Source organism: Quercus suber, unplaced genomic scaffold (genome assembly GCF_002906115.3).
Source record: "Quercus suber isolate HL8 unplaced genomic scaffold, Cork oak 2.0 scaffold_1, whole genome shotgun sequence".
In the NCBI taxonomy this organism is placed as follows: Eukaryota; Viridiplantae; Streptophyta; class Magnoliopsida; order Fagales; family Fagaceae; genus Quercus; species Quercus suber.
The window spans coordinates 1,951,986-1,976,897 of record NW_027069468.1 but is presented as its reverse complement, the minus strand read 5'-3'; the positions used below and the strand labels follow the sequence as shown (position 1 = coordinate 1,976,897).

The 24,912-nt window shown below is 32.6% G+C and overlaps 2 protein-coding genes across 2 annotated transcripts; both read right to left on the bottom strand.

Annotated features, from left to right (window-relative positions):
- Nucleotides 1–2,555: 2,555 nt before the first annotated feature.
- LOC136067613 (ras-related protein RABH1b-like) lies at nt 2,556–5,944 on the bottom strand. The gene is made up of 6 exons (XM_065773759.1): nt 5,609–5,944; nt 4,742–4,804; nt 4,509–4,597; nt 4,072–4,183; nt 3,384–3,474; nt 2,556–2,936 (listed from the first exon to the last, which is right to left on the bottom strand). Exons 1-6 carry the CDS (start codon nt 5,695–5,697, stop codon nt 2,790–2,792), a joined length of 591 nt encoding a protein of 196 aa, XP_065629831.1. The 5' UTR covers nt 5,698–5,944; the 3' UTR covers nt 2,556–2,789.
- A 15,448-nt stretch (nt 5,945–21,392) lies between these two features.
- LOC112016498 (probable purine permease 11) lies at nt 21,393–22,874 on the bottom strand. Its single transcript, XM_065773710.1, is given in 2 exon segments — nt 21,393–22,657; nt 22,659–22,874. Coding segments are annotated over 2 exon segments (1,131 nt in total). The 5' UTR covers nt 22,782–22,874; the 3' UTR covers nt 21,393–21,649.
- Nucleotides 22,875–24,912: the final 2,038 nt, after the last annotated feature.

The following is a 24,912-nucleotide window of genomic DNA, read 5'->3' as shown; positions in this document are numbered from 1 at the left end:
TAATATCATCATCGCTCAACGTTGCTCTCATAAATTTGACCGAGTAATTATTTTTTCTGATCTTCTGATACTTCTCTACATCTTGAGGTCCAAAATATTTTTCGAAGCAGCAATTATCTTCGCATCTTTCGTGCATGATTCTGCATACAGCACACGCCATGATATCTGTTTGAGAAGCACAGAAAGACAAATAAAAAGTCATTAAGTGTCCATTTGCTAATATTTCACTAAGTACTCATGTATGTAAAAGAGACAACCTAAGAAAATATCACAAACAACTAAGAAAGTGGGAAAACAAAAGCGTAAAAAACAGTATACAGTTTGTGAGTGAAATCCCACATCGGCTGATGATGATAAATACAAGGTTAATATAATGTTGGAGAAGACAAAGAAAAGCATACGGAATAATACAAACTCACAGAGGAGAAGAAGATCAGGTTCTTCTTGGAAGCGCAAACTCAAAAAGTTATAGCAAGAAAGTTATAGCAAGAAAATGGGAAGCATTTACCCTTATAGGATGAGACTAAAGAGATAGGAATATTAGTTGATAACAGTTGATACTAGGAGAGGATCTTGAAAGAAAAAGAAAAAACAATAAACAATTCACGCTTTGATTTAGGATGAGACTAAAGAGATAGGAATAGAAAAAACAATAAACAATTCACGCTTTGATTCACTAAGACAGACAGTTGATACTAGGAGAGGATCGTATATTACAAGTCCTACACTACGATCGTATATTCGATACGATTTATAAACAGGTCATGGGTTGAACCTAAATGAGTTCGGGTCATATTGAACTCATTTAACCCGTTTAGCTTTATAAGTTCGGGTCATATTGAACTCATTTAACCCGTTTAGCTTATAAAGGTATTAGCTTTTTTTATTACTATTGCTCAAATTTTTGTTGTAATTATATGTTTATTACTATATTTATAGTTATAATTGTATTTTTAATTTTAGATATATAAGAATTGATAACATGTTATTCAGGTCAAGTGTGACCTATTAATCAAACTGGTTATTAAATGAGTCATTTGTATTGACCTTTTATATAACTTGTGAATTAAACGAGTTAAACGTGTCGTGTTGGGTCAACCTATTTAATAATCAGTTTGTGTTAGAGTTGAGGTTCTTGACACATTTACTAAACAAGTTGGATTCCGGGTGAACTCATATAGCTAAATACTCATGGCTCAACATGATATGAACCCAACCTGCGAACACAAATTGCGACCCCTAATAGTTCCCATGGGAGAAAAGCGAAAATGTCACATACTCTCACATTCACTACAATATCCAAAAGAGTGTGAAGAGTATAGGAGAATAAATAGGAGAAAACTTATTGAAAAAGAGTGAAGAGTTTAGAAGAAAATTAGGAGAAAACTAAGATGTGAATCGCTAGTTAGTGTCACTTTTCTCATTAGTTAATGTGATATACATTTAAAAGTTGTTTAAATTTCTCAAGATATTTTTTTTAGTCAACTATTCTAATTTTATAATTTTAATTAATTTAGTTGTATCTCAAATAATTATCAAATTACTTATGATATTATTACAGTCTGACTTCAAAAATCTTGAACCTCTCATTTTTCCATTCCATTGAACAATTTCGTTTTTAAAACCATGCTTAACAAGTTTTTTTTTTTTTTTTTTTAAAGCCTAATGATAGATTGAATTTTAGATCTTTAAATTTGTAGCACATCTTTTAAGTCAATTGAACCCATCACTACTCTAAATGAATTTATTTATAACAATTTCAAGCACTTTTATTATTGAAATCTATGTCTAACTCTTATCTTCCTGTCATCATTAGAGGGATGAGCATCCACTATCCTAAAGCCTTTGGTAAAAATTGTAAAAGCTATTATAACCTTACAAGAACCTCAATAAATATATATATATATATATTTAACTTCCTACCATGCCAGTGAAGGGCATAAGGTATTTTTTGAGCTCATCATGAATTTTTTTGTCACAACATATGTCTCTTATTCTCTCCAATAGTAAATTTTAAGATAGAACTTAACTAAAAGAAACCATTTCATGCATCTAATGTATACATTCTCTTCCTCACCACGTGTGTATCTCATATAGCTTTGGAATCTGTACATTAAACATTATGAGAGTGAGAATGCATACATCCTGTGCATAGGACAAGTGCAACTAGAGGGATGACAATAGCCAAAACTTTAAGCCTTGGAAGGGTGAATGGGTAATCAACAATGTTACAACCTCCTCAAGTGAAATAGTCACATGCACTTAACGGTTGTGACTTTTGGGCGAGGAAGGGCTATGCTCAAGAGCTAGAAGGCGAATCACGTAAAACGGAAAAAAATGGTCTTTTTTTATTGTCCCAAGTCCTAACTAATTTTCGGATGTGTGCAATTCCCTCATCTTTTATACATATATAGGGAAGAATTCAATTTATGGGGTGACCAAATAAAGGGGAGGGGAGATCAATCTCAGAGGTGACAGAATTGTAAATTGGAGCAGAAAAGTCACCTTTTTAACACATACCTAACATAACATAAAGATTCTTTCAAAATAAAGGGTAGACCCAAACATTATATTGCATATAATCACTTTTAGGATAAGAGTTTGTAGTTTAGTTCACTAAAAATGCGTATTTTCAAAAAAATTGCCAAATGGCACCTAAATCCTTTAGCAACCAAAAATAGGTACAAAGCTACAAAAAGAGGACAACAAGGACTTTACAGACACATGATACGATTCATTAGACATTATGGATGGGGCAAAGAAGTTGGATCATAGGTCCATAGCATGTATCAACATGCACATCCTCTTGACTGTGGTTGGGACTGCATTGTAGCTGCATTGCTAGACTTAAGATTGACATCAACCATGTCTTCTTGCTTGGTCGAGGAAAGTGTTTCCATTCCAGGTAAGGCTGCTACAATCTTCCGAAACAGTGCCTGACAACAAGAAAGAAGCTTACATAAGAGGGTTTTATTTATTTATTTATTTTTGCTGGGAAAGAAATAATCATATGTTGTCATTGTGTTAATTAGATTATAACATAAATGATTGGTCAGACATGAAATATTTTAGGAGACCTGAAATTCGGCTAAAGCATGAAACAGCTGCTGTAACCATCGAGTATGTATATGAACTCTATCTAGAATATTTTCCTTATTGAAAAGAGACCAGCAAATGAATTTCACAGTTTGAAAGAGCAAAATAGCAGAACCTTTGACGGTCAAATCATTAGCATAATTCACTAAAACCCGTTTCTTTCCAAAAATGAAGTCTGCAGTGTTTGAAGTGCACCAAACCAAAATTATGTGTATTTGATTTCTTGCATCAAGCCATTAACATTTATATAAAGTAGCTATCCAAAGTGGAGGAAATTAATTGCTTACCTTAATATTAAAGCCGGCCTTGGCACTGGTTTCAATAAACATAACATTTAGGTCATGAGCTTTGGCTTCTCCTTCCTCTATAGAAACTTGCCTGTCCAACCATTCACAAGATACCCAGGTCATAAGCACAAAATAATGCACTAGACATTAACCACAATAAGCATAACTAACATTGAAAAAATATCCATTGGAAACTTTGAACTGTAAGTGATCTCCTAAGCATCCATGTAAATGAACAAGATATTCTCCATTACCAACTTTGTAAATTGTGTATGTATGTCGTTTGCCAATAGTAGTTAAGAGTTAACAATGTAGGAATTAAGGTAGACCTCAATTTGGTCAAGCAAGGATATAAAAAATGTAAGAGCATCAAGACATTCTAGAGCATAATTGCAGTAAATGTAGAGCTCAAAGTTAGCATAAAACCGTCATTTTTTCCCCTCACTTTTTGCCAGTGGAAAACTTTTATATTTTTGTCTTTCTAGCTGGCTTCACTTCTAACTCAACTGATTTTGCTACCGTTCACAATGAATAATGTAAGAGGTAAGCATAAATCTAGCAGAGGAATTGAAGTGTCATTTCTATAGTCAGCATTTGATCATGGAACAGTCTGACCAACTGAAAACGAAAATAACACAAGGAATCAACTTTATCCAATACAAACTGCAGCCAAAGCAATAATCAATACCTTTTCTCCACTAGATCTGTTTTGTTGCCAACAAGTACAATGATAACATCACTGCCTCGCTCTGTGCGAACATCTTCAATCCATTTGTAAGTATTTAAGAAGGACTGTCTGTCTAAAGAAAAAATGTGCCTAAAATCATTATGAAATTTACTAAACATATAAAACTCGATTAATCAATTTAAAAGCATTAGGCGCAAAACTATTAAGCTTTTGAATGAGAAGCCTCATAAGTTTGATATGAGCTATTATACTTGTCAAGAAAAAGAAAAAAAAAAGAGTTTGATATGAACCATTGCATTTGTGCAAGACGCTACAATTAACTTCAATCATTTTTTAGGATGCATGACCAGAACAAGGATATGCAAATGGATAATTGAGACCCCAAAATACAAAAAAAAGTTTCCACAGCATAAAAAGAAACGAGTCAAAGAACATACTTGCAACATCGTACACAATGACTGCCACAGAGGAATCCCTAATATAGCTAGGAATGAGACTCCTGAACCTTTCCTGTCCAGCTGTATCCCTATCAAACATTTCAAGATTTGATGTTTAATATGTGGAAATGAATAAAATTAAAGAAAACATTTTGAAAATGCAATTTAAATATGTTCAACAGTGAAAAAATGAATGTAATACCTCACAACCCCTTTAAATTTAAGAATCTTACCAAAGCTGCAATCGGACAGTTCGATCTTCAAGGTACATAGTCAAAATCGATACCAATGGTAGCCTGGTTATCAATTAATAACACATATAAGATAACAAAGAATAAACAAGTCTAAATGATGAAACTTATTATCCATTCCTGAATGATATTATCTTTTACTTAAATAAAAAATTAATAGCAAAACAACATCCATAGCATGTCATCTCGCAATTCTTAAAGCAAGTTTTGAAAAGCTAATGTCTATTAAATTCACTCCAAAATGTCCAAGGATCACAATGTTACGTTAATTTCAACATCATTATATGGTTCGAGCAATTGAAATGGCTCACTTAGTGAATTATTCAGTGGATCCACTGCACTACATCGTCCTCTCACATAAGAATGGGCCCAATTATAGATCCCGCATTTTTCACAGAAAATTAATCGAGAAATGCTCCCTCCTCTCACATAAATGGCAGGTCTTACCATGAATTAAATTAGTCGAACCCTCTATTACGCGAGACTAGGGAGCATCAAAATACTGTTGAGTATTTAGCATCATTTAAATTCTAATTTGAATTTTGAACAAGTCAAGTAAAAATCTCAATGCCAATGCAATTTTGCTCAATGAATTTAATTTGTAGCATTGCCCCTCACAACACCTAGATCATAGTATCATACAATACATAACACAAAATTGTAACATCACGAAAAATCTAAAAATTCAATTCAACCACTACTACATCACATTCATTCAAACGTAAATAGCCAATCAGATCCAAAAAAAGAAAAAGCCAGAAAAAAATATAATAATATATATATATATATATAAATTTTTTTTTTTTTTTTGCAAAATGGACCTGATAGGTGTTATCGAACTTGTCATACATGAAGCGAGTGATGATATTGGTTTTGCCGACGGACTGGTCTCCTAAAAACACTAGCTTGTATTTCGCTAAAGCCGATACCGGAGCCATCTTTTTCGTTCTGATTTCCGATCTATATTACTGTTATTCTACTACCACTTCCGAGATTTTTCGAATTTCGGGCTTCAAAATCGGGGATCTCGTATCGTATCGTATCGTACCGCCTCGCTGAGCTGAGCTGAGTTTTTGTATCAGAAATTTCGAGTGTGTTGTTTTGTGCGTGAAGTGGTTATGTATGGTCTCTTCTCTTGGTTGCGAATTTGCGATTGCAACGATGCTCTCTCTGTTCAGGACTTTCCTTTTTGGTTTTTATAATTTTATCAGAGGGACCCCACTTTTGGCAATAGTGATTTTGTTTGGGTTCAGTTGAATGCGCAGTTTGATCAATGCGGGAATCTAGTGATTATTTGATTTGATTTTACTAATTTAGTTTTGGAGATTTGTTAAAAAAATTGGCGGCATTTGTTATTTTATAAACTTTTTATTGGAAAATAAAAAAATAATTGACTTTTTGTTTTTTTTTTTTTTTACACATTTTTATATTTTGTATGAAAGTGATATTAAAATTTTCTTAAAATAATTAATTACAAAATGTTCTAAGGACATCCATTAATAAAAGTTTTTCTAGTAATTCAATAGATAAAAGTTACAAAATATATATGCGTGTGTGTAAGTATCAATATTTGGCAACATGAAACAAATATGATTTAGGTATTTACGGATTAGGGTTGAGCCATAGCAGGTTTGGATTATAAACGAATCAACCTGAACCATCGAATTAAAAGTTATTGTCATATCAAGTTTTAATAGCCAAGATGCCCTCATAAATTAAGTAAGACTATGGGTCTATTTAAGATTCGCTTATTTTATTGAAATAGAAAACTTTTTACTGAAAGTCATATAGATAAAGGTAAAAATTAGTTGAAATAGTACAGCGGGACTCATAGTATCAAAAAATGCAGTGAGACCCATAAATAATAGCAAAAATAAGCAGAATAGTAAAATAAGTTGGCAAAATTAATCATGCCAAACGGACACTATATGTAATTATGAACAATTAATTCTGATTTGGTTATAATTATAATCAATTTGAAATTAATGACATGTTATAATTCAATTGGCTTAGACTACAAATTATAATAAGGTTGCGCACATTTAATTAATTAGATAGTTATATATTAATTATTCAATGAGTAATTTGTATAATTATCTTTTTAATTCAAATAATTAGATCATGATTTAGGGCTGATTAATTCTGAAATAAAAGTAATTGGGGTCGATTAATGCTAATTATAAGCTAATTTGGGTTCTATTAATTTTAATTGTGTTAAAACTATTTTACAACAAATAACCTCTACTCACTATTTCGTTGATCTCTCAAAACATTATGAATTTGTGAGTGAAGTTAATTTTGCTAGAAACGAGACATCTGGGGGTTCAATTTGAGCATAAGAACAAGACAATTTCAATTAAAAATGAGTAAGATATGATTTTTCGAAGTTGGCTTTAAGGGTTGTTATAGGTTTTTCAAAATTTTAGTCATTTTGCTTGCTCACCACTCCCATCAACCTCTGAAATTAATACACTTGTCTTCCCTAAACTATAAATTGGGTCTAGGTTCATGATTTTCTCTCATCCTTTGTCAACCCTAATTGAATGACCGCTCATTCACATTTTCTCCACCACTACTACATAACCACCCCCCCCCCCCTCTCCCACATTCCAAAGCACATATAAATATTTTCTCTTCTTACTCTCTAGAGTTATAGTGAAGTAGAGCTAGTCTTGTCATATCTTGATCTTCTTGAGACTCAAGATATTGAGTGAGCCTCACTTTCCCTTTCCTAGTTCTTCTCTACTCCACCTTTAGTGCGTCCACCAAAAGCCTCCTCCTCCACTATGTGGATCTTGCATGCATGTGTAATCCTTTTCCCTAGTTTGTTTTTCATTTTCCTATAATGTTGATTTAAGATTAAATCATGCTAGTTGATCATTTAAATTCCTTGAATATGCTTAAATGTTCTTGATATTCTTGAATGTTGTCGTATGTGTTCTTCACATGTTCTTGGTTATTTGTCACATGTTCAAGTGTAATACTAGCTTTGATCTTAAGTTTATATCCAAAATATGAAAAAAAAAAAAAAATCTTAATTTCATAATTCCCTCAAATTCTTGAATCTAGGATATCAATTTCAATCCAAATGTGATGATTAAAAAATGGAATTAGGATTTATCACATGCACACACATTTAAATTCAAGCAAGTAACGTGTTAATTTAAATTAAAGTAATAAATATGCAATTGATTGATAATATATTGATTAATTGAATGATATGACATGAGCATTGACCACCATAGTCTAGAAGACCTGTTTCACCGGGCAAGGTAGTGCCTAGCGTCTTCCCATCTTATAACATAACCTCCAAGCTTAGATCAAGAATTAGTAAATTAATTGCTTATCCATGTAATTTTCAATTTCTAGATTGTAACTAGGAAATAAAGTTATGTAATTTATCTTAGAATGTATTTGGGACTAAAGCCATGTAATTTACTATGAACAATGGATATTCACTCTCAAATCAATAAAATGATGAATTTTTCAATTATGATTTTTTTTCCAATAATAATTAAATAAATGGTGACTCAATTATAAAAACTTAATGTAAGGGAAAATGTAATCAATTGAACTTCCTAGACCGAGGGCATGATCTCTCACAAATTGATACATTGGACATGCCAATTTATTCGTGTCAACTCGAAATGACCCTTTACCACAACTCGTTTAACTCGTATAAAAAATAAATATTCATTTTTATTTTAAATTTGTCAAATACCTTTTATATCCAACCTTTATTTTTTAAACTTAAAAAGAAAATAAGAAAGACATAAACTATGTTATATTTTTTATATTTATTATTTGGTGAGTTTTATAGATGTTATATTTTTATTGAACTATGTTGTTTTGAATTTGGATTGAAGAGTATGCACTTCTTTTGGGATGTAAAGAACATATTTTATTGGTATATATATATATATATATATATAGAGAGAGAGAGAGAGAGAGAGAGAGAGAGAGAGAGAGAGAGAGAGAGAGAGAGAGGTTTCTTTTCAAATTATACAATTAGCTTCTATTTAACAAGAATAGTGAATTTTGGGCTTGACTTCCTTCTACTTTTTGAACCTATGTTTTTGTTTTAGTTTTTTTTAATAAAAGAAATACCTCGAACTTTCATTAAAAAATTAGCCATAATAAGTAAGAAGTACATTACAGGATGTAAAGGAATATCCTCCATCCATACTAAAAACTCACTAACATGTCTCAAATGTTTTATCTAGATTATGAGCCATAGCATTGCATGTTCTACAACTATGAGAAAAAAGAGATAACACAGATTAATGCAAGAAAGTAAATGACCAAAGGTAGCAAAAGACTCATCTTCACTTCTCAGAGCCTTGATAACAACTTCAGGATCCCCCTTAAGGATAATCGAAGAAAAACTATAGCCATAAGCAAAGAGGATAGTTTAGCTGCCGTCAAAGCTTCAACAACATCTGTGGAGGGTGGTAACTTGACTTTCTTGGATAATGAAGCTAAGATCTGTCCTTAATAGTTGTGAACCACCACTCCCAACCTGGCTTCAATAGTATCTCTAAAAACAGCACCTAGGTTGATTGGGCCAATTTCAAAAGTAATGTTGATCTTTTTGAACACTAGAGCCCATCTGGTAATGTTATTCTAGTAACGTTATTTGTATTTTTTAAAAATACATGTGGGTGAAAAACTATGTGAAAATACGTGTAATATTGTTTAAACACTAAAAATTGTTGTTTAAATAACGATAACAAACGGGCCCTAAACTTGTAATACTTATAAAAGAGATACTTNGAAGAAAAAAAAAAGAAAAAGAAAGAAAAAGGATTGACTCAATACAATTTGAAGCTTAAGCAATAATTTTAAAAAGGGATTAATTAATTAAATAATATTTAATTAATAATATTACATCTCAATACAGTATTTAAATACTTTTTTTTTAGATATACAAAATTACTAATTTAGTTTTTCTATTAAATATTACTAACTCGTTATTTTCTATGAGTAATATTGTTAAATCAAATAATTTAAAAATAGTATTTTACTCATTATAATTTTTTTGAAAAGTTATTTATGCCAAAACAATTATTGGGATAAAGCCTTTTTTTTTTTTTTTTTTTTTTTTTTTTTTGTTGAGAAAGAAAATGATGTATTTTATTAATGAAATTCAAATACATCCAATTATAAAATCGAAACAATATGTGATGAGACATCTTCCATCCATACTTGAAAATGTGGTATGCAATGCATTTTTAGCTAGACTATGAGCAATCCTATTGTCGTTTCTCTTAATGTGATAATACAACTGTAGGGACCGGATTTGGGACACTTCTTCAGGTTGAGAGAGTGGGCCTCAAACCCAGCTTGCCCTTCAATGAATTTATAGAGAGTGGGCTCAAGAACTAGGCCCTAGCAAGGGATATAACTGCCCTGCATGGTTGCATGAGAGTTTATCAACCTAAACATGAAATGGGGGTGCACAATGATGCTCCTTGGACTTGTCCTCCGAGGATTGGCCTTCTTATTATTTCTTTTAAGATTGATTACAAAGGTCTCGAGAACACAAGGCGCTACCCTCCTCCTTAATGCAGATTCTCTTTCCCCCCCTTTCAAGAGGGACTCCTTACATTATATACCTCTCTCTAAACTGATCCTAACCCTCCATTCGTTAATCAGTCAGACCACCACTTGAGAGCCTGTCCCATCAGCCGCATCCCCATTCCCCTCATGGGTTGCAACACCCAAGACAGCACTGTTCAGGAGTCCTATCCTCATTAATGCGGCCAGGACGTTAGTTGAGGGCATTCAATGTGGAGGTGACAGCTCACCTGAGACTTGCTCCCTTACCGTGCTCCCGTCACCAACGCATGGCATTTGCCCTTCTCCTCCTCGGATATTCAAGAAGACACCCCCTTTGGTGGAGTGGTGCTCGGGTACTTCTGAGGTCTCAGATGTCCGAGGGCGGGGTTGTCCTTGGATATGTTCCTTGGGGGCCGGACACCGTGCTTTCATCCTCGAACCCCACATGCATCCTCGGCGCGGGCTTCTGGGCCTGGTTTGAGGTGGGCCGAGGCTGCCTGATTTTCTGGCCCCACAACAACAATCTTACAAAATTGTTAGCAAACATTTTCACATCTTCAAGGAATTTATAGATGATTGCAAAAATATTACTACTTTTTTATAATAATAATAAAATATGCTTTATTGGTTTATAATTGACTGGTACCAGGGTTGGTTCAATGTATTTTGGAGCCTAAAGCGATAATTTTAAACTTTCTTTATATTTAAATATTAATTAAATAATATTTCTTTAACTCTTGATTTTATAATTAATTTCATTTTAAATATATATTTCATACTTTTTATGATGCAAAACACTAATTAATTTTGTATTCAAGTTTTGGTAACATAAATTTAACTAGAATAAAATAAATTTTAAAGTAAATAACAATCGAACCTAATTGATCAAAACACGCTTATAACTTTACAACCTTTATTAAACACTAGCATGTAACCCGTGCTACCGCACGGGAATGAATATATTATTAATTACGAGTTTATTATAATAGCAATGATCAAAATGAAGTACATGGCTTAACCAAAATATGACTAAAATTTAGAGATAATGAAGCACTAAATACAAAAATGTAGTGACTAATTGAAAGGATTTAAGAGAAAAATATGAAAGAAAGAAATAAAAGCACACTTTTTAGGCTTTGAGATTTTCCAAAAAGGGGCAAGTGCACACTTGATGTGCGCTTCATTGAATGCTCCTTGGGCCTTGGCTTTGGGGTTTTGCAGTTCATGCTTTAGGAGTGCTAGGTGCAATTATAACAGCATTACTGACTTATGGTATAGTAGCATATATGTAATATCTGTTAAATATTTTTTTTTTTTTTTTTTATGAGTATCAATATCTGTTATAACTTATATAAGGGGTGGCTATATTTTCGAATTTAAAATATCCCTTTTTAGGATATGACAAGAAATAACGTCATCAATATATTAATACAAAATATTTGATGTAGCTCTTGGTAGCATATGTAAGCACACCCCGTTATGAACGCCTAGAATATCTATTGGTTCTTGAGGTGAGCACATGAAACTGAATTTGATAAGACTACACCTACATGCATCTATAGTCTGGGTAAATTGAGAACTACACCTACACGCCTCTAGAGTCTTCTTTGCAAAAGCAAAAATCAAATCAACAAAATCAAAGATAAAATCACCAGAAGACAGATTCCACAGAATCCACGCAAGCCTCAGTCTTCAATGACTTTGATCCCATCTCAGATCTGTTCTCACTTCTCAGTATTAAATCAAAATCTCGCTCTCAATCTCAGAAGTCTCTGTTCTCTCTACTCCTAATCTCAAGTCTCTCTAGTCTCAAGTCTCAACCCTTCACTGAGTTCACTCCATACCCTCCACAATCCAAACCCTAGCTGTTGCCTCCGCTGTCGCCTCATCACCACACCCACGGCTTCGCCTCACTTTCCACCATGGGTTGAGCCTTCTCATGCTGATGGATCAGCTTCTTAGTCTTAAGACTCTCAGGTATATTTTCTTCCTTTTTCATTTATCTTTTTCTCTATTTTGGAATATGATTTTTTTCCCTTTAAATTGATGGAGAACTTCTTCCTATATAAGATACAGAATCATTGATACCGAGATATTCTCTTGAAATTCCATAGCATTAATTGAAGAAGAGGTGAGTTGTTCCTTTATAAGATACAGAAATACCCAAAGGCATGCATCATTGATACCGTGATATTCGTTTGAAGTTCCATAGCATTAATTGAAGAAGAGGGGAGATGTATATTGAAGGAGAGGAAGGATTTTGGGCTTTGATTACATTGTAGAAGGGGAGGTGAACCTGAAAATACGTGGGTGTGGTGGGTGTGAAGAGCAGAATGTTTTATTCACCAAAAAAAAAAAAAAAAGCACAGCGTAATTTGATCCCACTTAATTTTAGACAGATGGAGGAAAATTAGACTCTAATTTCATATTGAAATTGCTGTGGATCTTACATGAATTTAGATATATGGCACAAAATTAGACTTCTAATTTAGAATGGCACATGACACAAAATTAAAGTTTTAATTTGGAATTTAATTTCACACTCTTCCTGCTTCACCTATTATTATATATATAGATTAGGATCACTACTTTATGCTCTAAACCTACACAAATATAAATATATTAAATCGATGAATTAATACTAATTTACTAATATTAAATAAAATTGTTCTATATTGATATTTTGAAAATATAAAAACTTGTACACATATGTTTAGATATAATTAAAATATCTGTTATTACCAAAAAAAAAAAAAAAAACTGGTAATTACAAGCTACATGACCTACCTGTCATTTAAAAAAAAATATTAATCACTTGGCAAATGAAAGAGATATTTTCAATAATGAAGTCAATAGGAAACAATATGGTGTAAGGCACCTATTCACCTTTTATTTGATCCCTTTTTAATGAGATCATTTATTCCAATGCTAATATCGCCCAATGTCAAATGCCCACGTAATTAAATGTCATTGTTGGATTTCTATCACAGGGCAATGACTAATGAGGATTCTACGCATTATTCCAATCTTCTTCGTTAAAAAAGTAGTCCCCTGAAGATCCGTCCTCCTTGGCTTGGATTCAACCTTATTTCATTTTAGACCGAGGATGATCCAAATATCCTTGAGTCGGTTATGGCTCAAAATATATTAAATTTATTTTCATCTTAATAAAGTTATTTGTCTTTTTATTAAAAAAAATTATTTTATTTTGGTTCTCCTATATGCTGATAGGAAGGATAAAGTGCATGTGACATGGTGGATGTCTAGAGTGGTTTTAGTTTGCAACCCCATTTTCTATTTACACATTTAAGAAAAAAAAAATCCCATTGTTTAGTTTCCTGACTTTCGTGTGTAAGAAACTTCTTGACTTCAAATTCTTCAATGTTTTTTCCACCCTTTTAGGTGGCAATATCTTCTGTGTGCTTTTGATGTATACTGCTGTTTCTTCACATTTGATTTTACAGCGGCACAAATAATCTAATTGTATTTTATCCCAAAAAAAAAAAAAAATCTAATTGTAGGGAAGTAATTGTGATAACACTCTAGGCCAGCCTATCAGCAATTTTTTGAAGATCTTATACTTTAGCAATGTTAGTAAATAAAAAAATAACACAAATTTATATAATTCGGCAAAGTACCTATATCCAAGGGAGCGAGCAGTAGAAAATTCACTATTAGAAGATAAAGAGTTTTACAATAACTTTATAGTACCTATAAAGAAATCTTAATCCCATATATTGAAATATCTCAAATGGAAAATTACAGCGACTTTTCGTGTCTATGCTACTCTCCGTACACTTCGTCCATAAAGCCTCTAAACTTGAAACCAGTGGCATTCTCATTCAGAATATAAGCCATTATCTCTAAACACACCAAGGCAGGGAAAAACCCATGATTCAATTGCTATTCTCATCATGTAAGAATGAAAAAGATGAAAATTAGTTTGTCCATAAGAACACACAATGAATCTAAGGGCATACAAGTCATGTTTTACTTGTATATATGGAAGGTTTTTTACTTGGAAAATAATCCTCTATATTTGATTCGAAGTATACAGTCTTTTTCATGGTAAGGTTAACAAATATAAGATTATTTGTCATACAAGTCATGGCTTAATTCTTAAAGTGTTGTCCTGTATTCCCTTTACCTAAATTCAAGAAGTAGTTGCATTGCCAATTTGCCATCATGAGATGAATCCATGAGGAATGGCTCAGAGAAGAAGGTAAAGCAAGTACACAAAAGATATTGGTGGGGGCAGAATAAGGATTCCAGTAGTTATGAACTCAAATCCAAGGTGACAGGAAAAGATTGATCATTGGTTCTTACATATTCTTTTTTGTGCCACTCAGCTCCCTGACCTATTTGAGACAAAATAAAATGACCTATTTATATGCAAATGTTCAAGCTCCATAAGTATTAGAGTGTGGAATCAAGGAGGCAATAACTTTAGGCTGTCTTGATCCAATATGTTCCTAAAGTCCTAGACTCTTGGTTAAACATATGGTACTTTCCTATTGCTGGTATTTCCAAGAAGCCAAAAGGCATATAAAGTGTGCATTTAGATTGAATTAGTTGCTAATTTTCTTATTTTGCTAAAAATTGTTAAAATTATTGGATAAGCTAGGTATTTGGTCCATATCCTTTACACTCTATATCAATTTGGTTTTTAATCCTTCAATTGTGTCAATTTGGTTCCTAATCTTTCAGTATTGTGTCAATTTAGTCTTTACCATTATCTTTTAAATGGAAATTAGCACCTCTCCATGCACAAAGTGCTTGGGGGTTTAAGGGGGAAAAGGTTCGAGCTGCGGGGTTAGCAGTATGTTGTAATTATCACTTAAAAAAAATAATAAAAAAATTAGTTTATTGCCACATCAACGGAAGCTTTTTTTTTTTTTTTTTTTTTGCCATTAGTTAGCAATTTTCATCCAAGTTACCAAAGTTGAATTAAAACAAAAACATGTAAAAAAAGGGCAAAATGAAAGTAAAAATCTAATTATTAGATGTGATAAAATGGTACACATAGTAATCCAAGCACGTTTTGGTTGACCAATTTAATAGATTTTTTTTTTTTTTTTTTTGATAACTACCAATTTAATAGATTTGATAACTCATAGTTGATTAGAGATGATGCCGTAGAAGATGGATTATGGTAGATTGTCTTGCTTACATAGTGTGTAATGTGTATAGGACCTGATAGGATCATAGGATAGGAGTATAGGACTAAAAAAGAGTAAAATGGATGAGTAAAAACTGCTCAGTTTGGAGATAAGAACTAAATAAATGGATGATATTAAAGGACCAGATAGAATAAAATTCTTTTGACTTTCATTCATTACTTTAGCAGAGAATAAAAAATAAACGGAGAAAGTTTTTTGTTGAGCAACAAGAACAAAAAGAAACTGAGGGGCAATAAAAGTTAACCGGAGATTAAGATAAAAGGAGAGCAATCCACACCGTACCAATTGATGAGCAACTACAAAGAAAGTATGAAATCTGAATTGGGAAAAACTGATGAATGATTCAATTCATTATTGTTTGTGTACAAAGATATATATACCTGTACTAACTAATTAACTCTGCCTCAGAACTAATAAACTGACAGCTGTAATCCACTATCTATAAATTAGCTCCTAAACTACAAGTAGTTTACAACAAAATACTAAACAGTCTGTAGCTTTGTAACATCTTTCTTCTTCTTATTATCCTCTGTTTCTACAATAGCAGCAGTAGTTTCTGCAGTAGTAGCAGTAGCTTCTGCAGTGACTTTCTTCTGTTTAGATGAGATTTCCTTGGATTCAACTCTATTGCTTTCACAGAAAGCTTAGAAATAATGGAGAGTAGGGAAAAATTAGGGTATGATTTTTTCAAGAATCAAGATGGAAAGTGTGTGTTTTTGTTTTTTTTGCCTTTTGTTTTAGAGGTAATGGAAGAGTATTTTCATCTTCTTAGGAGATCAAAAAATTTTACGACCAGCGTCGCAAATGGTGTAAATTTTTTTGAGAATCCGCAGATGGAGTAAATTAACAGTGTACAACATTTAAGAGATTATAAAATTTTATATAATATATTATATTATATTAGTGTCTTTTTTTTTTTTTTAATTTTTTTTTTAATAATATGGGACTTTTTTTATTTGTGTGCTTTAGGCCATTATCTTGGTTGCCTATATGGTAGAACCGGCTCTATTGTTTGCTACTCGTTAAGGGATCCCACAATAAAGTTCTAGTGAATATTGTATACTTGTATATATAAGAGATTTTATAGGAAATTTGTATAGAATTTACTAATTTAAATTTTAGCAATTCCACAAGTTGGAGTAATCTTCTACCATCTCTATTTCAAAACTCAGGTAAAAAAATAAAAAAAAAATAAAAAATTCAAATGCGTTCATTTTCCCTAATTTTTTATTTTCACTTTCTCACAGTCCAAAAAAAAAAAAAAAACCAGTTTAATAGTAATGGATGAATGTGTTAGAATAGCAATAATTGACCACCTGATGCATTTTGATTAAAAAACCAAAAAACAAGATGAGAAATAACCTAGAAATGGGAAGAAAGTGAGAAACAAAAAATAAATTGTGGGTTCTAAACAAGAGACCAAATCAGGTTGTAGTTGTCGACCATGCTTAGGCAGTGCCATGGTTGTTGAAATCCCAATTTGGATCATATACTCTTACAATTTTATGATCTTNTTTTTTTTTTTTTTTTTTTTGCCATTAGTTAGCAATTTTCATCCAAGAAATAATGGTATGGACTAAATTGACACAACATTGAAAAGTTAGGGACCAATTGACACAATTGAATATTAGGGACCAAATTAAAATATGGTGTAAAGGATAAGAAACAAATACCTAGTTTTCTCAAATATATTTGTACAAAAAAAGGATAATGTTTAAAAGATTAAACTCAACAAAAAACCTAAATAAGTTTTAGAAAAAGCAAAAACCAAATTCACATATAGAGTTATCATATGAAAAGCCTACTTGGAAATTCGGAAAATGTTGTCTTTTGAAATAATGGTAAGTCTCAAACCCAGCTAAACCAGCAGCCTTGATGGTTTCAAATATTGATTGGAACGAGTCGATGGCCCAGTTAGGTTTCACTTGGCTAATTTGAAATTTGGTTTGAAATTTACAAATACAGCCTCCATAATTATTCCTATAAAACAGCCGAAGGCCCAAAACATTCCATAAGTTGATGGGCATTACCCTTGCGGTACCTATCCACTTTCTTTTTCTTTTTCCTTTTTTTTTAATAGAAAAAGGAATATGCGGTGTGATCATTGCCTTGACCCACTTAAACTCAAATTTAACATGGCATGAGACCATATAAGTAATAATTGAGCTTGTCAGTGGCGGAGCTAGGATTTCAATTCAGGGGGACAAGATTAGAAGTCTTATATAATATATTATATTATATTAGTGTCTTTTTTTTTTTTTTAATTTTTTTTTTAATAATATGGGACTTTTTTTATTTGTGTGCTTTAGGCCATTATCTTGGTTGCCTATATGGTAGAACCGGCTCTATTGTTTGCTACTCGTTAAGGGATCCCACAATAAAGTTCTAGTGAATATTGTATACTTGTATATATAAGAGATTTTATAGGAAATTTGTATAGAATTTACTAATTTAAATTTTAGCAATTCCACAAGTTGGAGTAATCTTCTACCATCTCTATTTCAAAACTCAGGTAAAAAAATAAAAAAAAAATAAAAAATTCAAATGCGTTCATTTTCCCTAATTTTTTATTTTCACTTTCTCACAGTCCAAAAAAAAAAAAAAAACCAGTTTAATAGTAATGGATGAATGTGTTAGAATAGCAATAATTGACCACCTGATGCATTTTGATTAAAAAACCAAAAAACAAGATGAGAAATAACCTAGAAATGGGAAGAAAGTGAGAAACAAAAAATAAATTGTGGGTTCTAAACAAGAGACCAAATCAGGTTGTAGTTGTCGACCATGCTTAGGCAGTGCCATGGTTGTTGAAATCCCAATTTGGATCATATACTCTTACAATTTTATGATCTTACTTGCCCAAAACAACCCAGATATTTCAAAGATCTTTAATAGGATTGCTACGATAGTTCAGGATCGTACAATTCTAACAATCCAAAATGATCTTGATTTTTTTGTAATCTTCTTTAATTTGACAGAAAACTCAGTTGGACCAAAATAAAAAATTACATCTCAATAGACTCAGTTTTGCTATTTTAAGATAGAGAGATATATAGAGTGTCAGTTTAAATGAAAAATAACATTTCAATAGAATGTCACATTTTGACCTTTTTGGCATCTTTAAATAGTGCTTATAAATAGATGTAGTGATGTATGGTAAATACATTAAATGGATGCAAATTTTGAAACATAGAAAATGCTTTTCAAAAAATAATTCATTTTCTAAAAATTATTAAAATATGTATTTACGTCCACAACATTTTCATAACAAATCATAAGTGGTTAGTTGTTATTAGTTCTAATTTAAATCTACTACTGAAATTACTTTTTGGCCCTACCAATAATAATCTGTAATCATCTGCCATATAACATTTGTTTTGAAAGTATTGTGTACGTAGCATTTCTTAAACATCAATGTTGAATTTCAGTGGGTAATTTACCAAAGTTTTCTAATAGATGCATTTTTTAATATAAAAAAAATAGTAATTTAGAAACAAAGTTATTTATTTATTGGATAAATTGCATATCACATCTATAAAGTCTGAAAGTGTTTGGATTTTACCTCATAAAGTTTGGAGTTATTTGGAATTTACATTCTGATGTCTTAGAATTTAGATTTTACTCCTTAAATTTTAAGGGTTTTTAGATTTTATTTCCTAGAGTTTTAGGATATTTGAATTTTACACTTTAAAGTTTCAAAATTTGGGGGAAACTTTAGGGGGTAAAATCCAAGTTTTGAAATGTTAAGGTGTAAAATTTAAACACCCTCAAACTTTAAGGAGTAAAATCCAAATTGTGAAATTTCAAGATATAAAATTTAAAGGGAAATGCTAACGAGTGCCCTTAGGACACTGGTTAAGAATCTAGTTAAAGAAAGTTTTTATAGAAAAAGAAAAAAAAAAATTAATGTTTTGATAGCTTTTTTCATTTCTCATAAAAGTGATGTTAAAACTTTCCTGAAATGAATTTTTAACCAGTGCTCTAAGAGTACTCGTTAGCATGACCCAAATTTAAAAACTCTAAAACTTTAGGGATATGCCACGTGTTTATCACGTGCTCCTGAGTTACTCTTTTTAGCTACTCTGGTTCAGAGTTCTCACCCAATTGAGTGAGTTCACTACTCCCGAGAGAGAGAGAAAGAGAGAGATGGCATTCAGAGCAGCCATCCTTCGCCGCGTACGAGTCCCAGTCAAAACCCTAACCCTAACCGGACGGAAATCGCAGCCATGGGGTTCGTACGGTGCTTCCCTCCGGTTACTTTCATCGCACGGTGACGATCATCTCTCCAAAGACGAGGTCATCGAAAGAGTCCTCTCCGTCATCAAGAGCTTCCCCAAAGTCGATCCCTCACAGGTCAGCCCCTCATTTTCCCTCTTCCATTTTCTCGAGAAAATTCCTGTTTGGTTCGCGACCAAGCAATATTTTATGTGTCTGATTTTGCTCCTCAATCGATAATTTTTTTTTTTTGTATAACAAGCTGAAAAACATGTATCGATTAGCTTAATTCCTTTGCTAATTTATCACTTTGTGTGTGTGGAGAAAAAGCGTCTGTTTGGTTGCTGAGAAAATGTGAGGAAGTGAAAATGGCTGCTTGACTGAGTCTAATAGTACTGTTATGGTTTAGCTGAGCTGGATTTACAGATATTAGATCAACAATTTAGACATTTTCTTATTAACCAAACATTAGTAGCATTGTTCGAAGGCTTTTATATGTTTGTAATTGCTTTGAGGATATTGATCTATCTAAGGTCTGCTTACAAATGTTAAAAAAAAAGGATCTTTTTTTTTATTGGGTGATTGTTGAGCTTGTGTTTTCTTTGCCAAAATCAGTTTCTAGACGTGTTTGATACGAGAGCAAGTTTTTTAGAGCCAGTGGGAGTGTCCTTTGCTCTTTCGTTTGAGCTAACCAATTCGTGTTGTGTGGCTAATCATAAACGGAACGAAGAAAAAAGAAAAAAAAAGGAAAAGTATTTGGTTCAGGTTTTAATGTCAATGTATTATTATTATATACTAATTTCTAAACCATTATCTCTGGCGGTGGGCAAAAGAGACACTTATGATAGAATATTGAACAACGCTTGTTTGGTTTTATTTTTTTTAAATTTTTGGGCTTATTTAACTTAATATAAAATTTATTGGCTTTTTAGAGAATTTTCTTTGTGAGAGAGAGACGTTAGCATCTATATGCTAACACGCGCATGAGTCCAAAAATTACCATCATATTTGTCAAAAGCTATTAGCAACAACTTGAGGGAAATGCCATCATATTTGTTCTGAATTACCTTCCAAAGAATTATAGTGTTATGTGATCAATTTTCATTTGGACACACTGATCTCAAAAACTGCCAGAACTACCAGTTCATGATCTAAATAGTAAATATGCAATGCTACTATTACTCATGAGAAATTACAGTGACTTCGGATCTGGTTGACAAGGTTCACTGTGAAGCCAATAAGCTCTAAGCCTCTGACTCATTTGGCATTCTCTCTTCCCATAAGAATGTGCGGAGAGTAAAATTGTGGGTTCATTGTGGAAGTTTAATACAAGAATATAAATTCATACCAACCTCCTTCACACAGAAGGAAAGCTGAAGGGAAGATAGATAGATACATATGAGAGAGAGAGAGAGAGAGAGAGAGAGAGAGAGAGAGAGCATCAAAGTTTCTTCAAATTTTAGCCAATCCTCTATAATTTCACTTTCATTCTAGCATTGCTTGCTCTTTCATCCAAACATAATTCGATGAAAACAGTCTAAAAACCTTGATGCCATTCTTGAAAGTTGTTCAAAACCACCATAGAGCAACAAAACACAGATAACATAAATAAATCAAACTGCACAAGGACCATGGATAGGGAAAGAAAGGTAAAAAGCCAAAAAGAGGTCACACAGATCATTGAAACATCCTCATCCATGTTCACATATATGAATTTTTAGAACCATTTCTTGCAGAACTAATTATATAGAATATGACAGGTTCTGTCAAATAACTATCAACTGGATAACTGACCCTAAAAAAGAGATACAAAGCAATAAACCTGTAAACAATATGCTTTATTCTGAGGCTGGTAGTGTTCACAGTGGGGGAGGACAAATAATTGAAGATCATCCATGAGAATCAGTTTCTAGGAAATTTCCAAAGTCCAAACCCATCAAAATAGAGAGCCAGTTTGAGATTCACTATCATTGTTCTGGGTTCTCCTTGCCTTACAATCATCAAGATAATTCTGGTAAATATAAGATACAAAACCCCAAATAGCCAAAAGCAAGGCAATTACCTTGATGCCATTCATCTTATCACGGAACACTATCACGGAAGCAACAGGAGTAATAGCCAAAGAGGCAGTACTGATTACATTGGAGAAAAGAGATGACACCACAAAAATTAATCCCACAACACCTACAGAACAAACCTGCCAAGCCACCGCTGTCCAAACCAAGGTCATAACATAAGAAACTCTTCCCGCAGAAAAAGCAACCATTTCCCCATGCAAAGTCTTCCATTCCCCACTTGCAAAAAGACCAACAACAGAAACACAAGTGGCAACAAGTGCTGTATAGATTTGCATTTCCAGAACCACTGAAAATGTTTCCTTTTTAATAACCTTTTGGAAGGAAAGCTGCTTCAGGGAAAGCAAAAGAGAGTAAAGTGCAGAAGCTCCAAGGGTACAGAGGAAGCCAATTACTCTTTGCCACTTAGAAACTCTGGATGGTCCATCAGAGTCATCATTAATTCCAACCAGGGCAGCAGAAAATGTAAGGATAACCACAGAGTTAAAAATTTAAGCAGTAAACTTCTGAGAATTGATGAAGTAAGAGAAAATCGCATTAAAAGCTAATTGGGTTGCACATATGAGGGAGTAAGTAGAGGCAGAGAGGTACAAGAGTCCAACAGAATACAAGATGTTGTCACCAGCTATGAGCACTCCAAGAGAGAAGTAGATCGAGGCAAGAATTTTAAAAGAGGGTGGGGCTGAAGAATTTGAAGGCTCCTTGGAGGAAGGAATAAGAAAGAATGGGATCAAAAGGATTGGAAAGGCAGCAGTTTGGACAAGAGTAGCCATCCATTTACTATTGCCACCCTGATCATAATAAAACCTCCCAAGAAGAACAGCAGCAGCTTGGCCCACAATGAGGAAGAAAATGTTTAGCCCCACCAAAATTCCACCATTGCCACCGGTTGAGTTTTCCAATTAGTGACTGGTTACTCAAAGTCCCATTTTTTATCATCGGCTCCTGATGATCTGTAATTGGACATAAAACACTTGTAAATAAGTTTAGCATCCCTATAAAAAGATGTGTTTTATCAATCCACTGAAAAATTTTAGAACTTAGAAAATATATGAACTGAACCCACAATCTCACCCATCACCTTGCTCTTACAAGGTAAGGAGGTCTGGAGGTTCCATTTGAGCTAGAGATCATAGGTGTAAAAGCATTTAAAGTTAAAGGATCAATTATGAAACAAAAAATCAAGTACGGCAATGTTTATACAGATAAATCTTTCTCTACAGCTTGAGGTTTCTGAAACATCAGGTACATCACTAGAGCCACCATACATGGAAAATATCAATATGGTTTTATATGTATAAAACTGCATAAAGGTCCTAGTAAGAGCTATGTGGCAATTGAGGTAAATAGAAATGGTTCTGTGGTGAAGAAAGGATCTAATGTATAGGATGCTCCTTTACTTAAAATAGTGGTGAGTAAATTTTTCTAATAATCTTTTTTTTTAGGTTTTAAGGGATCTAAATCCAAGTAAATTTTGGTTTGGCAACCTCTAAAATTAAAAAGAAAAATACTTTGAGTTGGTTTATTATTCTGTCATATAAAAATTTCAAAATATTTTTCAATAGATAAAAGCTTACTATAGGTTAATGATTACATTGACACTTACCATAAGTCAAAGTGAGTTTGTTGATATTGTAAAGATATGTTGTACATATAGACTTTCTCAAGAATTTCAACTAGAATATCTTTTATTCCATGATAATATATCCTACCAATTAAACTAACTATAATCCAAAAAAATAAAAGAAAAAGTTTACTTTGTCATTATGCTTTGTGAGAATGTACTAAGTCAAATATTTACTGGGGTTGTTTGGCTTGAGATAATTTATTTTCTTGGTAATTATAATTATAAAAAAAATAAGCTAGAAAAATAAGAACAATGCCAAAATGTAAAATCGATCCTCTAAATTTCATCACTTTTCATTTCATTCTTTTGAGTTTGAGTTTTGTTATTTTAGTCCTCTAAATTTCATTTACTTTCAATTAAGTCCTTCATTAACAATTTGTTAGTTGCTGCCATTATCTATAGCAAAACTACTCCGTTTTGTCAATTTTTTTTTTAATCTTAATTTATTATTAATTTAGTAATTTTAAGAAAACGTTAAAAAAAAAACCCAGATATTATATTAAGAAACGGCATCGTATGTGGAGAACAATATCGAAGAACAAAATTGAATCCCCACTTGATACCTTAGCTCGATACTAAGAGACTGAGAGGGAGAAAGAGGGGGAAAGAGAGAGAAGAGAGACCGAGGAGGAAACAACCATAATATGAATTTGAAAATTAGAATGGGATAGATTTGCAGCAATGGCTGACTTAGTACTTATGAGACCTAGTGTTGCTTCAATGGCTATCTTAGTACTTAGAGGAACGTTGCTCAAAAGCCAAACAATGTGAAGGGATTTTGAAGATGACCTCCGCTTTCTGGCTTGGGAGAGCTTGAAGGGCTCCGTCGAGTTCAAAGAAGCTTTGGAGGCATTGAAATCAGTTGCTGATAGGTATGGAAGCATCAATGTATGTATTGCAGGTCATTCCTTAGGAGCTGGGTTTGCTTTCCAAGTGGGAAAAGCATTAGCCAAAGAAGGGATATATGTGGAAACTGTTTAAGAAATGAATGATTAGAGCAATATCTCTCATCATGGTCATGCACTGTGCATATATAGTCATGCACCATGCATAATAGATAGTGAACATTCATTAATTCATTCAATAAATTAATGAATTATATTTCTCTATAGGTTTAGGGCTATGGTCATGCAACATGCATAATGAGTGATGCTCTACTAGTATAATGCATTTTAAAATAGATTTATGTGGTCAAATAAAATTTGAGGTAAACATAACATTAAAGAATGAATCGATAGAGAGCTCTAGCAAATAGTGAATGGAGGATAATGTTCAATAAAGGCCAATTCCAAAACATTCTAGCAATAGCTTCCAATCATAAGCTTGTAGTTTTAGACACAAATTGGGGGGGGGGGGGGGGGGGGGGGGGGGGGAGAAAATGGGCTCTTGCCTTTTTTTTTTTTTTTTTTTTTTTTTTTTTTTTTTTTTAATCAGCATTTTGCTTAATTTTCCAAACTAATTAGGAAAATGTCTCTATTTTGAAACATGATTTTTTTT